This window comes from Thermobia domestica, chromosome 5 (assembly GCF_964235325.1).
Source record: "Thermobia domestica chromosome 5, izTheDome1.hap1.1, whole genome shotgun sequence".
NCBI classification, from domain to species: Eukaryota; Metazoa; Arthropoda; class Insecta; order Zygentoma; family Lepismatidae; genus Thermobia; species Thermobia domestica.
The window spans coordinates 30358918-30372005 of NC_137458.1; the positions used below are offsets into that span (position 1 = coordinate 30358918).

Below are 13088 nucleotides of genomic sequence, written 5' to 3' on the forward strand. Positions count from 1 at the left end.
TCTCCGCTTTATAGGACGAGTTTTCTGGAGTGAGTGACAGCTTCTACACGGGGAGGGATACTGACCGCGGGTTGAACAGAAGGATGGTGGATCACCATTGAAAGAACTCCCCCGCCACGGTTAGTGCTATAGATATAGACTGCTGCTACCAAACATGTTCTTCTAATTACTTGGTTCTCAAGACAAGTTTTTGGGCCATTCTTTTTCCTTGAAATCCCATCCTTTCAATTCGTATTTGATGCTTTTGTATTTCAAGGCGACAGAAGAGGTTTCTATGGCTTTTTTTTTTATATTGTCGTTTTAAAATTTTATTAAATTTTATAAATAATAATAAATGATATATATAAAACCGGAGTAACCAGACGACGGTGTATGGCCCTGCACCGGCCCCAACCATGGGTTTTCCCAGAATTTTGTCTGGGGCTCTGTATTTTTGCTGGGGGAGTTTGGATATTGATGCATGGAGGAACAACATAACGTAAACGAAATTACATGTGTGATAAAATAAGGCGGAAAAAACATTCTTCTGTACACCTTCTCCTTCTGTACATAACAAGTATACCTTCTCCAAAAAATACTTTTCATGGCTTGATCGAGGGCTATTTCAGAATTTACTATCTCTACAGGGTACCCCTGGAATTTTCAATTAAAGTTTCTAACATTTCTTCATACATTTACCCAGGGACTGACTACTTACCAGAGAGTGGGTCCTAGGGATCCGGACCCCCCGAAATTCCGACTTTTTTCTAAATTTAGTCTAACTTTAGGGGCAATTTTACACATTTTAATATAATTTAACCTCGGACCTCCCGAAATGGTTTGGACCCCTCCCAAAATAAATTCCTGCGTACGTCTCTGAGGCAAAGACATTAGCAAATACAGATACTTTATCTTTAAGGGTGATATGAAAGGCTATATATTTTTCTCTGTATCCATCGATGAATTATGGCAACAACCGTTCAAACTATTGAAACAGATCAACGTGAAGCTTCCACCACAGCAAGCATATATAGCAGGTACGTATCCAGGGGGGACCTGGGGGCTCATGTCCCCTCCGAAACTGAAGCACGCTTTTAATAAACATACTTTTACGCTTTTGAGATTCTTTTGTTTCAAATTACTTCGAGTCTGTCACAATTTTGGGCAATGTGTTTCGTCTTCTTTTAAGTCTAAGAACATACCGTGATGCCATTGCCCCTTGGTGGAATAAAAAAAAAGAACACTTTTAAATAAGATTAAAATTTTGTTTCTGTTCTGTTTACATCTGAAAATGTAATGGAACTATACACTCAGTGTTTTCTTGTTATTTTTGTTATATGCTATCGCAGACATTTTCCTTAGTTACATATCTCTCGGAAATATTTGTTGGACTTTCCTTGTGCCACAATACAGTTCCTTCAAATTAAACTGGTTCTTATAATGAAAAGTAAGGAAAAGTTTAAGCAAGAATAGAACTGTTGCCTTATATTATTATTATTTTAAAAACAAATTTATAGTTTAAAACATTAGAATTACGTGCTTACGAGACTTCTCCTTGTTACCCCCCGCGAAAAGAAAACCTGGATAAGTGCTTAATATATAGTGATTAAATTCCCATCAAATCAAATAAGTTCTCATGTATCCGAACTTGATACATGGATACATGTATTCAAACTACAGACCAGGAGAGCATAACGTGTTCTACAAGATAAAATTTTGAGATGACCAATTTCACATCACATGACAAACTCAGGATTGTGAAGACAAGGGACGTACGCAGGGAGTGGGTCCTGGGGGTCCGGACCCCCCAATATCCCGACATTTTTGTAAATTTAGTCTAATTTTAGGGGCAAATTTACAAAGTTTAATATAATTATTATCCGTTAATATAATTATTATATTATCCGTACGGTAATCGAGTTTAGATGTACATCTGCGGACAGCCAAATTACTGTACAATTTCCATCTATACATCGAACAAAATCTGTTTTTAAATACTTTAGTATTTTATTTCGTAACACAAGAAAAGGCTTGATGGGTTGAAAATATATAAATATTGGAAACAGAAGGAAGAAGTTAAAGGGTTACTTACAAAAATAAAAAATAACGTAAGTGTATTAGCGCGATATTTCGCTCATTGGTACGCGTTTTCGTGCACAGAGAAATAATAATAATAATAAAAACGTATCAGATACTCCATAGAAACACATTATATACCAAGCAATACAGAACAAGTGATCATTTCATTTCTTCCTTTTCTCTGCAGGTATTTATTAAATGTATTTAATTTACTGGTATTTCGTATTCTAAAAATGTACAAGAATAAAGATAAAACAAGAAATTCCGATTTATCGCAAACTTTCAATACTTTTTTCCTTTTTGTGAGATTTCAAGGGGGTCCGAACCCTCCCCTTGGCTACGTGCCTATCAACAATATAGCATATAAAGAGATTGATTATTCGGAATAATGATGAGAATCTTGAAAATATTTTCATTATTTAAGTCACTGGTTCTTAACAATGGCTTAACGCCCCCACAGGCGTTTTCTTTCTAAACGAGGCTTGGAACAAAAAGGGGGGATTGGAGGGCGTTTGAGATTTCATGACATGTTATAGACTGTTTTCTTATTATTAGACGTAAACCATGACTTATTTTACCAATACACACAAACACACACGTATAAATGTACAAAAGAATTGTATATATAAAACAATTATGTTCTTTATGTTCATTATTCGTTACGCACTTAGAGTGAAAGGAAGGGTTGCCAGGCAGTTTTGTTTTTGACTCCCTGGGATAAGTTGTAAGTTCTCGGTTTTGTCACGAGAGAGGTCGGATTAGACTCGCTGCTGAAAGAGAACATTAAGTTCCAAACAAATGAACACAAAACATCTTTAATATCACAACAGTTTAGTAAATGGCTAGCCCTATAATTGCATTTCCTCTTTTAAATTGGATTTCTCAATATTATCTTCTGTTACATAATGTTCTGTTCGATATGCTACGTGACTAAAGAACTGGATTTTATATACTTAAGAAAAATAAAAGTAAATATTTATTTTACGTCCCACGATTATGCCGTGTAAGCTAAATAATAATAATAATATGATGATAAGAATGAATAAAAATAGTGTATTGAAGAAAGTGGGAGTAGAACTCCGAGAAAACTCACGCACATAGTGTTTACCAGCCACAAAGCTCACTTCGCGCGAATTGGTAACTAACCATAGACCCCAAGCATCAGAGATGAATGCTTTACCACTGAGCCACCTTTGCCCCTATATGCTTAGGCTGTCTTAAGAATAGGAAAAGTTACAAATTGTCAACTGTAAAACAAATATGTAAACCTACGAAGCTCAAAGCTGATGTCATATAGCCCTTCTGCTATTTCTTAAACATTTCTGATATCTCGCAGCAGGCTTTCTACAGAGGTAATATACTGTACTATAGAGGACAATTTATGCACCCAGAAACATGAAATAAAGTAATTACTATAACACCATATCACATTTGGCTCACTTCTAGGCCGCTCCTATTAGAACCTTGTCCCCTGCATTCACTGTATCCTACATCAAGTCTTACATCTTCTGATGAATGGCTTTGCATTTCCATTCTTCTGCAAACATTAAAATTAAACGTAGCTTCTTCCTTCAGCACCTTCGCAAGGCTAAAAATGTGCGGAGAGGTTCTGGATATCATTTTGTTTAAGCGGTTATGCCAACATTCTACGGTATTATTATGTTCGATGCCTCTGGCTGCTACAATTCCAACTTTTCACAGGAAGATTTGGATTTTCCTTATATTACTCCGTAAAGTAATCGTTGAAATTCTCGATTTTTTGTCCAGTTGAGCAGTTCTCGACGATGATCAACTAACCATGAGGGATATATTCCAGTGCTGCACTCATCCGAAAATGGCGGCTCACCTTCTCATTCTTAAGATAGTCATCGACTAGCTCTACTTTCCGCCAGATGTTCTGGTTGAAGTGTTAGTTGCATCCTGAAATCCCTAGCTGCAATTTGAAAATCCACCTTCAAAATTCTTGGGTGATTTTGTTCACACCAAGTTTTCACATATGAAAGTAGATGTTTGTAAATGTTCTCTGTTTTATCAGGGAGCAAAGAGTACGGACATGGCCAGATCAACGTTGAAAATCATAGACACTGATGTACAGATTTTTATTTTTATTTATTTATTTATTTATTTATTTGTGTGCTCTCTCCTTGTACCTTGTAAGCCGCCTTCTTACTTCACAATCTGCGAAGTCATCCTCTGACTTCGCTGTTCCTTGACAAACTTATTTTTTTTTTTCTATTTACACACAACTGGAAAAAGTAACATGCATTAATTCAATAACATAATGTAAAGAATGCAGGTTTAATTTAATGATGAAAACAATGGAGTACCATTTTCCTGCCTCTATGATCGTGTAAAAGTTGTTTCAAGTCCATTCGAGACTCTTGTTCAAGTGTCTTGAACAATACTCCTTTGAACGTGTAAATTTGAAGTATTGAATGGTCTTGTTCAAGCTTTCTTGGATCGTCTACAAGCAGCATTAGAAAAGCGCATTCTTAAGGACGTTTATGTGTTAATACTAAAACTTAAGAGCCTTTCTCATATACTTACCTTCTGAAATTCAAGATAAACAGATAAACAGGTCAATGCTATGGAGGTCATAAAAAGGCCTTACAAAGAACTAAGTAGATAGATGAATTCTAGAAAAAAGATTGTAATTATTACATATTATTGAATTTATTAAACTGTCCACATTATTCCTATACGTGCATATACTAAATTTTGCACAAGAAATATGAATATGAATGTAGGGTAAATGCACCTATATTCAACCATTTTCTCAAATGTCAGCCATGTAGCATACTCAAATAACCACAAACAAAAATCAAAAACGAACTTCCTAAATTTTTCTTTTGCTTAGGGAGTCTATATGTGGAAAGTTACTTTTGTCTTCTGTATTTGACTTCTAGAGTTTATGAAGAAGTCAAAGAAGTGTTGTTCCGATATGACATCTGGTAGAAGATACGACGTCTAGCACACATTTGTGTTTAATAATAATAATAATAATAATAATAATAATAATAATAATAATAATAATAATAATAATAATAATAATAAATACACTTTATTTTAGGGACAACTAAAACTCCTATTATTATTTCTAATAATTGTTGTTTTCAATGTATGAACGTATATAAAATATTAAAAATGTTATTAAAATAAAACTGTACTTCCAAAGAATAAAAATAGTTCTTACTTCACGAAGACCATTTATTTAACTCACATTTGCGGGCACTGTATTTTAAAATATTTCCTGATAGTATGAAACAATAACAAGCAAATATACACTGAGAAAAATCCGTTCTCCGAACATCGGTATATTGTACTAATCTCTTGCTTACTACAGAAATCAGTATGAAGCATACGTTATCCATATGCAACATACACAGTGCCGTTAGACGTTACATCATGCTGTTGCAGGATGTCTGACATCTAACAGTTTTCCGTATATCACATGCAAATATTTATGTTACATTCCTGGGCTATATGTTATATACGTCCATTTCTATGTGAGATCCTGACCGCCTACATTGTTTCATACGGAAAGTACGTATAGATGTAACATTTATACGGAAAGTATTATAAAACATGCGTTTTCAGTTATACGTTTGCAGTACGTTAAGTCCAAAGTGTACATGAATTATGCATATAACCTTCCTTTTTAAGTACACCATCTACATTTTTCTTTCTCAGTGTATATAGAAAACCTCAACAAAAACAAATGTAAACGGAAGATCATACTTCGAACTGATGAAACGGAGATTATATTTCCTAGCATAACTATAAACGCGAAACAGTATCCTTCTAATTTTTTCTAACTTTGCCTCAATCTTCATCTCAATAGAATCAGCCTATACAAATTCATTAAAACCTAAATTAATAAGCAACCGTGTGCTGTCTAACGTCAAATGACCAAAAATATAAATCCACTAAAATGGCTTACGGCCAAAGTCAGAAATGGAAAATTCAAATATAATTTAAATTTTGAGAATAAATTAAAACACTCCTAAAATCTCTTTGGGCAAAAATGTTTAATGAATACTTAGAACTAGGTTACGAAATAGGAGCAGAAGCCCAATAACGTGTTTAGAATCGTTTGTATTGTATGTATTCTGTTTATAAATATGTATAATTGATTTGATTCTTATAATATAGTAATCTGGCAACCCTCAGCTTATTTGTCGATTTCGGATAAATATTCACGATTATGATATAAGATAAAACAGAGAGAACAATACCGTGGCAAACAACACCAAACTCGAGTCGTGGCGAAATACACAGTGGCAAACACGTAATCTTTCAAACGGGCCAACTGCTGTTTACGTGATGTGATCACAGACAACAGACAACGCTGACTTCAATATCATGGAAACAATTATAGAAATTGCAACAGTTTCCCAACTGTTTAACTGTCAATGTTCCCAATTGAGAACATGCTTTTAGAAATCCTGTTGAAAGGTTGTAAACTAACGATATGGACGAGTGTTGGCCTTTTATAAAGCAAGAATGTTGAATCATTTATCTTCGCCATACCTCTAGTAAAGGATTTCTAATTCGTGTCGAATTACTATTTTTCTTGAATATTTCTGAAATATCAACTAAGAAACATCAATCTGTATAATAAATTACATTGTATTTGTTTAATTTAAAAGAAGGGGAGTAACATACATTTATTCTTCCATGTTCCCAAATGGGAACATTGGCAGTTGCGGTTTACATTACGGAGCAAGAAACGACGAAGGAGCTTTGAATTTTCACTTCAAAAAGGTGCCATAACTACTTTCATCTTCAACAATCCAGCCTTCATTACTAAATGTAGTAGTGTTTGCTATTCCTGTCGACGTTATATATTGCTTTCAGTGCCAACAAAAGTAATGACAAACATTTTTTAGAAAATAAATTTATTTTTGATTTACTATACACTTTTTGAAAAAATAGAATCATTCTGTTAGTAACTCGTGTAGGGGCTAGTGCATTTACCAAAGCTACTCTTTTCTTCAGCTGGGATTAGTGATAAGTGTAGAATACAATTATGTCTAAGATCCTTAACCTACAAATACCGTAGAAAACTTTATGATTCTTGGTGAGTCTGTTTATGAGTATTTTATATATTTTATTATTATTGTTGTATTACTAATACTAATTATGCGATACTATCGTATCGCATGGTCAAGTGGGAGACAAGGCAGGAGCCTTAACTTGGCCATGTAAAATAAGACTAAATAAAATAGTAATAGTAGTAGTAGGAATAGGAACAGGAATAGAAGTACGAAGGGGTTGGAAGCCCCGCAGGGCTCGTTTTGTTCCACCTTGACTTACATGATAAATCCCGTGACCATCTTAAATCAGCTGGCTAGGGTAGCGCGTAAAACAGCTGGCTAGGCAAGCGCGCAAAAAAGTTACTTCCGGGAGTATTTCTCTCCAGAGAGGGTCGTATCTCATTAACTTAATTGTGTATTGTTGTCTTCCTAGTGTCAGAATGAAGAGTTCAATAAGGTGATATTACACCATCACTATATAACGATAATATGAATATGTTACTATGGCAAAAGTCCGTAACGTATGATATCCCTTTCTTTTATGGCTAGATCTGAATATTTATGTTATTTAGTTTAGACCAGACATGGATATCTAGGCTTTTTACAGTTAATTTAGAACATCAAAGGTATATTGTAAGGGAGTGTATATGCGTTTAAGAAAAAATATATTTTGTAAAAATTAAGATGATAAATGTTAAAGTATTTCCGCAAAATACAGAAACTCGCATATATCGTATTCTGTGTTATGTCAATTTGAACAGTTAACTAGTGAATTACGTTCAAGTATTATCAAAAGGAACTTAGGACATATACAGTGTGTTTCAAAACAGCACGGACTCACCCACAATTTTTATAAAGGCAGTTTCGCTACGGACATATAAGTTGAAGTACTGTTCAACTACCTGTATAAAATGCATACAGAAGTAACGAGGGATTCTGAAACACGGATATTTGGATAGAGCACATACTAATTTCTAAATAAAGTATTGACCCGGCTACGGTACGTCCTATACTGTTGAAGCTATTGACCTTGAAAGTTTATTTTTTGCACGTTTTCGGCAGCCTATAATTCTGAAAGGAAGCATTTGTGAATCCAGGTTGGTCTATACTTTTCGTCTTATCTTGGTGTCAAGAATCACCTCCCAAACGTTGTCGGTGTTGTTTTGAAACACCCTCTATATAACGAAGTGTAAATGGAATCAAATGTTATAAGTTTCACTTGAATAAGTGGCATGTTCTCGTTCAGCATCAATTTTAAATTCAGAAAAGTTCATCTTTTATTATTTTCTCAAAAACTACACATGAGGTTCTACACTCCTATCATTTTATTCAACCCAATTAAGTCTACGGATTGGGACATGAAATTTGGATTTTTCTTTTCGTTAAACGATTCTAATGTTCTATTGTGCTGCCAAAATGTCTTGAGCCGTGGCAAAAATGCGAACTAAAACTCACACCTGGACACACCCACGCGTTGAGCCTATAAGGGTCTCACTGTTGCTAAGCGAGAGAATCGTAGCGAAAGGGAGTGGAATTCCTTCAGTCGATAGCAGCGCCTGGAACGGAAGACTAGGTATCAAGTCATTGTGGTATATCTTTAGACTTCCTCTAAGTTTAAAATGAAAATAAAATATTTCATTTTTACGTCCAACAGTTATGCCGGCTATGGAAAAGGAGACGCTGATGATGCTAAACGAATCAAATGATGGAATGAACAAAGTGACATGAAACGAGAGAACCCAAAGACAACTCACGCACACAGTGTTTGTCCACTACAAAGTCCACTTGGCGCGAACTGGGATCGAACCTATGACCCCACGGACCATAGGTGAATGCTCTATCACTGAGCAACCACTGCCCTCTCTAAAGTTTACTACAGGCTTTGATATGCAAATAATACATGTCGAAGTAAATCAATAATCTTATTATATAAAAGAGAACGTACAAATCCTTTCTTCCCTCATCACGCTAATACGGCTGAACCAATTTCTTTTATTTTTGGGGGGTTATTAGGATTTGGACCCTAGATGGTTTTTATCATATCACTTTAATTTTTAATTACCAGTGTCTTGAGATAATTGACCATTCAAGTGTCCATACGTACAAATCCTTTGTTATTAGTTCATCATAGGTAAAAATAAACGTATTTATATGCAACCCGCATGACCGTGTCACTCGGCGGGTTAACATAAATGACAGGCGCTATAATGTTAACATTTACTGCAATTTGAAAGCGAAAAAGTAAAAATTATCTAAGTAACAAAGTTTATTGCGTTCCGGGGTGACCGCAGCGAAGCGGGGTGAACGCTGCTAGTCAATAATATTCAAAAAGAAAATAGTTCATTATTTTTACCTGTAGCATTTATTTACGTGCCACCAAATTAATCATAAAATAATTCTGTATATTAAGTGTTCATACATTAACGTTTGATCTGTGGTTAATGTAAAGACGGTGATTGTATTGAAATAACGTTTCTAATGTTACAGGTGGAGAGATGTTTTTTTTGAGTGCTCATCATAAGGTAACACCTCCTGCCATCTTCAGAGCTGATCGTCCTTTCGTCACTTTCATCGTAGAATCGACCTCTGGAGCCATTCTTTTCAGCAGTATTTTCAGAAGACCATAACTGAATTATATGCCTTCAGATTGATTATAACGTATAACACCATTAATTAAAAATACCTATCTAAATTTTACCTAGTACAGTTATTTCAAGTATTCCTCTAGATATTTTCTTGTTGATAACTTGAGAAATAGTGGGGTGGAAATGATAGTAACACTGGAAGATTACTTATACTACAATGGCGGCTCTTAGGGGAAGTCGCTTCGCAAAAATTAGACATCTATGACTTTAAACTAAATAAATAAATCTTACCTAATGTACTAATTCTTAATCATGAATTAGAACATTAGAGAGGCTTCCTTTTCTTAGTTTGGAGTTTTTTTTTTTCGAAGTTACTTCCCTCAAAGGTTGCTACTGCTTCCTATCTATGTGCGCCATCACACATAATCTCACAAAAACAACGTACAAATAGACGGTAATACTCAAAATTCATGTAATGGCAATATTCTATGCAAAATTATATTTTAATGATGAATGTCCGTATCTCGTAAAGTTGAAACCATTTCTACATCAACTAGGGAAGAGTTGCGTAAGTTGGGACGGCTAATAAAATGACACGTTGGCAACACTGCTCTACCAAGCACGTTGCATGACGCGCTTTGAGTATTAGTGTGTAGAGGTTGTATGAAGAAGTGTCACGACTACAATTGTGACGAATTGCAACAAGAAATACATGCATAACAATTGCAAGTTTGTTTGAGTAATGTCCTTCTAAAACATTGGAATAGTATAGAAAATTCGCCTGTACTGCTATAAGCGAAAGTTTAGAATTATTTTTTCTGTTGTGATAACTATATAAGTATATGAATGTTGACAATGCATTAAGTTGTCATAGATATTATGGTATATTGTTAAATGTGATAAAGGTGGAACAGAAGGCGAGTTCGCAAGATGGGACAGTGGTTGCAAGCCTAACATGAGACAGCATCCCATCTTATGAACTTAGCTCAAAGCATATGTCACAATCGTAGAAAAACTGTAGAAGGAAACATTTCAAATTTCAAACTTAGTAAATAGGTCAATATTCCTTCAAGAAGCTCTCAGTCTGCTTAACACAAGTTTATTTGCTAAGTATAGTAAATCGAAATAGGCTACTTCGGAAAAAGGGAGAATTTGAATGTATTTTAAGGTAAATTTGCATCTGATATATGGGACGTTTTGGTCATGTTAGTATACAGAAAATTCCAATGTCTATGTTTTGCATAAGCGTAACTTTATCCAGATGTTTGAATGGTGGTGCAAATAATTTGTTTGAAGGGGGAAAAGAAAAGGTCAAAATTCTCATTACAAACTAAAGCAAAATAAGTTGTATGTTACCGTTTATAAAAAATTATAGGAAATTTGAGGAAACAATTGACCAATCTCGCGCTCTTATTCATGGATTCAATAAAGAAAATGTTAATAAGTTTTCAACTTATTAGGAAATCTGTATAACGAAAGTGGATTTACTACTGGTAATATCTACAACTGAGATGGAACAGGCCTGGAAACTGTATGTAAACCGTCGTAACTGCAGGGTAAGAAGGAAAAAACATATGGCGGTATTACTCTGCCTAGAGGGGGAGAAATTAACTATGAAACATTTAAATGCATTTCAAACAGGCCAGCTGCTTTTTACTTGATGTTATCACAGACAACAGACAACGCTGATTTCAATGTCACGGAAAAAAATGTGGAAATTACAACCCTTCCCCAGCTGTTTACCTGTCAATGTTCCCAATTGAGAACAAGCTTTTAGAAATCCTGTTGATAGGTTGTAAACTAACGATATGGACGAGAGTTGGTCTTTTATAAAGCAAGAACGTTGAATCATTTATTTTAGCTGAAATATTTTGCTGTTGAAACATTCTTAAAACTTTTGAACAAAAATGAACTTTTATATTTTTGCTCTCTTCTTCATAATTCTAGTAAAGAATTTCTAATTCGTGTCGAATTACTATTTTTCTTGAAAATTTCTGAAATATCAACTGAGAAACATCAATCTGTATAATAAAAAGCATTGTATTTGTATAAATATAAAAGAAGAGAAGTAACATACATTTATTCTTCCATGTTCCCAAATGGGAACATTGGCAGTTGCGGTTTACATTACGGAGCAGAGACAACGAAGAAGCTTTGAATTTTCACGTCAAAAAGGTGACAACTACTTTCATCTTCAACAATGGTGCCCTCATTACTAGTGTTTGCTATTCCTGTCGACATATTTTGCTTTCAGTGCCAACAAGAATAAGAACAGAGACTTCCTTTCAAGAATATATATATATATATATATATATATATATATATATATATATATATATAAAAGCAAAAATAGAATCCTTCTGTTAGTAACTCGTGTAGGGGCTAGTACATTTACCAAAGCTACTCTTTTCTTCAGCTGGAATTATTGATAGTGAATAAGTGTAGAATACAATTATGTCTAACGAGGGAACCTATCCAAGTGTAACTCTGACTTCGAAATTCTGGGGAGCCCAGCACCTTTTGAATGAGAAAATTATGTCCCCGGAGCACTAGCAGGGTCCCAGGCGGTGTGCAACTCAAAATTTTCAAATGGAACCGGGGGCCAAGTAGCATATTGTATGAAAGTTATAGTTAAATAAAAGAAGATAGAACAAATCTCAACTCTCTACGATAACCCTGTGCAAACGGGCAACTGGTCAAAATGTCAATACAACCTACATCAGAAAATCTATGGCCACGCTTCTAAATCCGTTACGTTGCGACAATAACGAAACAGAAAAATACGTTTAAAAGTGTAAAAGGTATTGAAGTAAAGCAAATTGCTGCAGAGTCTCTCACAGAGTCGCACAACAGACCTTATCAATGTATATGTGTGACGTCGAATGACCAATGGACCATAGAATGACCATGACCATTGTATTTTGTGTCCTAGAAGAGAAAGGATACATTGTCAATCACAACCATCGTGGAGGTTGAGAAGTTCAAAATTCAACGGGTCTGTTTTCATTGAATTTTACGACATTTGTTTTCATTTTGTCTAGCGCAATATATGTTTTCTTTACTAAAGTAACATTCTGCAAATATACCAACACGTATATGCGAAGTTGTATATCTATTTTCTTTGGACATAGTTTTGTTTACTTATATTTCATCCACATATACTTCCAATAAATTGCATATTGCTGCAAATCAATATTGTATTGTCACAGAGTATTTTGTGTGCCAATATTCTATGAAACACTACCTTCTAGGACGTTCATTATGTTTTGGCTCGTCTCCCACCCCACTTGGTTATCGTTTTCTTTCCCGAGTTTACAATTATCAAACAGGTTTCCAACTTTATATTTTAACTAAATATTATTCTTGACCATTCCCTATAGCCCTAGAAAAGCACCCTCCGATATATTTT

At 34.7% G+C, this 13088-nt stretch overlaps 1 protein-coding gene across 2 annotated transcripts in view; it reads left to right on the forward strand.

Annotated features, from left to right (window-relative positions):
* The window catches only part of LOC145685828 (leukocyte elastase inhibitor-like), a 134428-nt gene extending 124643 nt beyond the window's left edge, over nt 1–9785 (forward strand). For both annotated transcript variants that reach the window (XM_081758418.1, XM_081758416.1), the window contains exon 8: nt 9582–9785. In XM_081758418.1, coding sequence (XP_081614544.1) covers nt 9582–9721 — 140 coding nt within the window. In that variant the 3' untranslated portion in view covers nt 9722–9785. The remainder of the gene's footprint in view (nt 1–9581) is intronic.
* Nucleotides 9786–13088: the final 3303 nt, after the last annotated feature.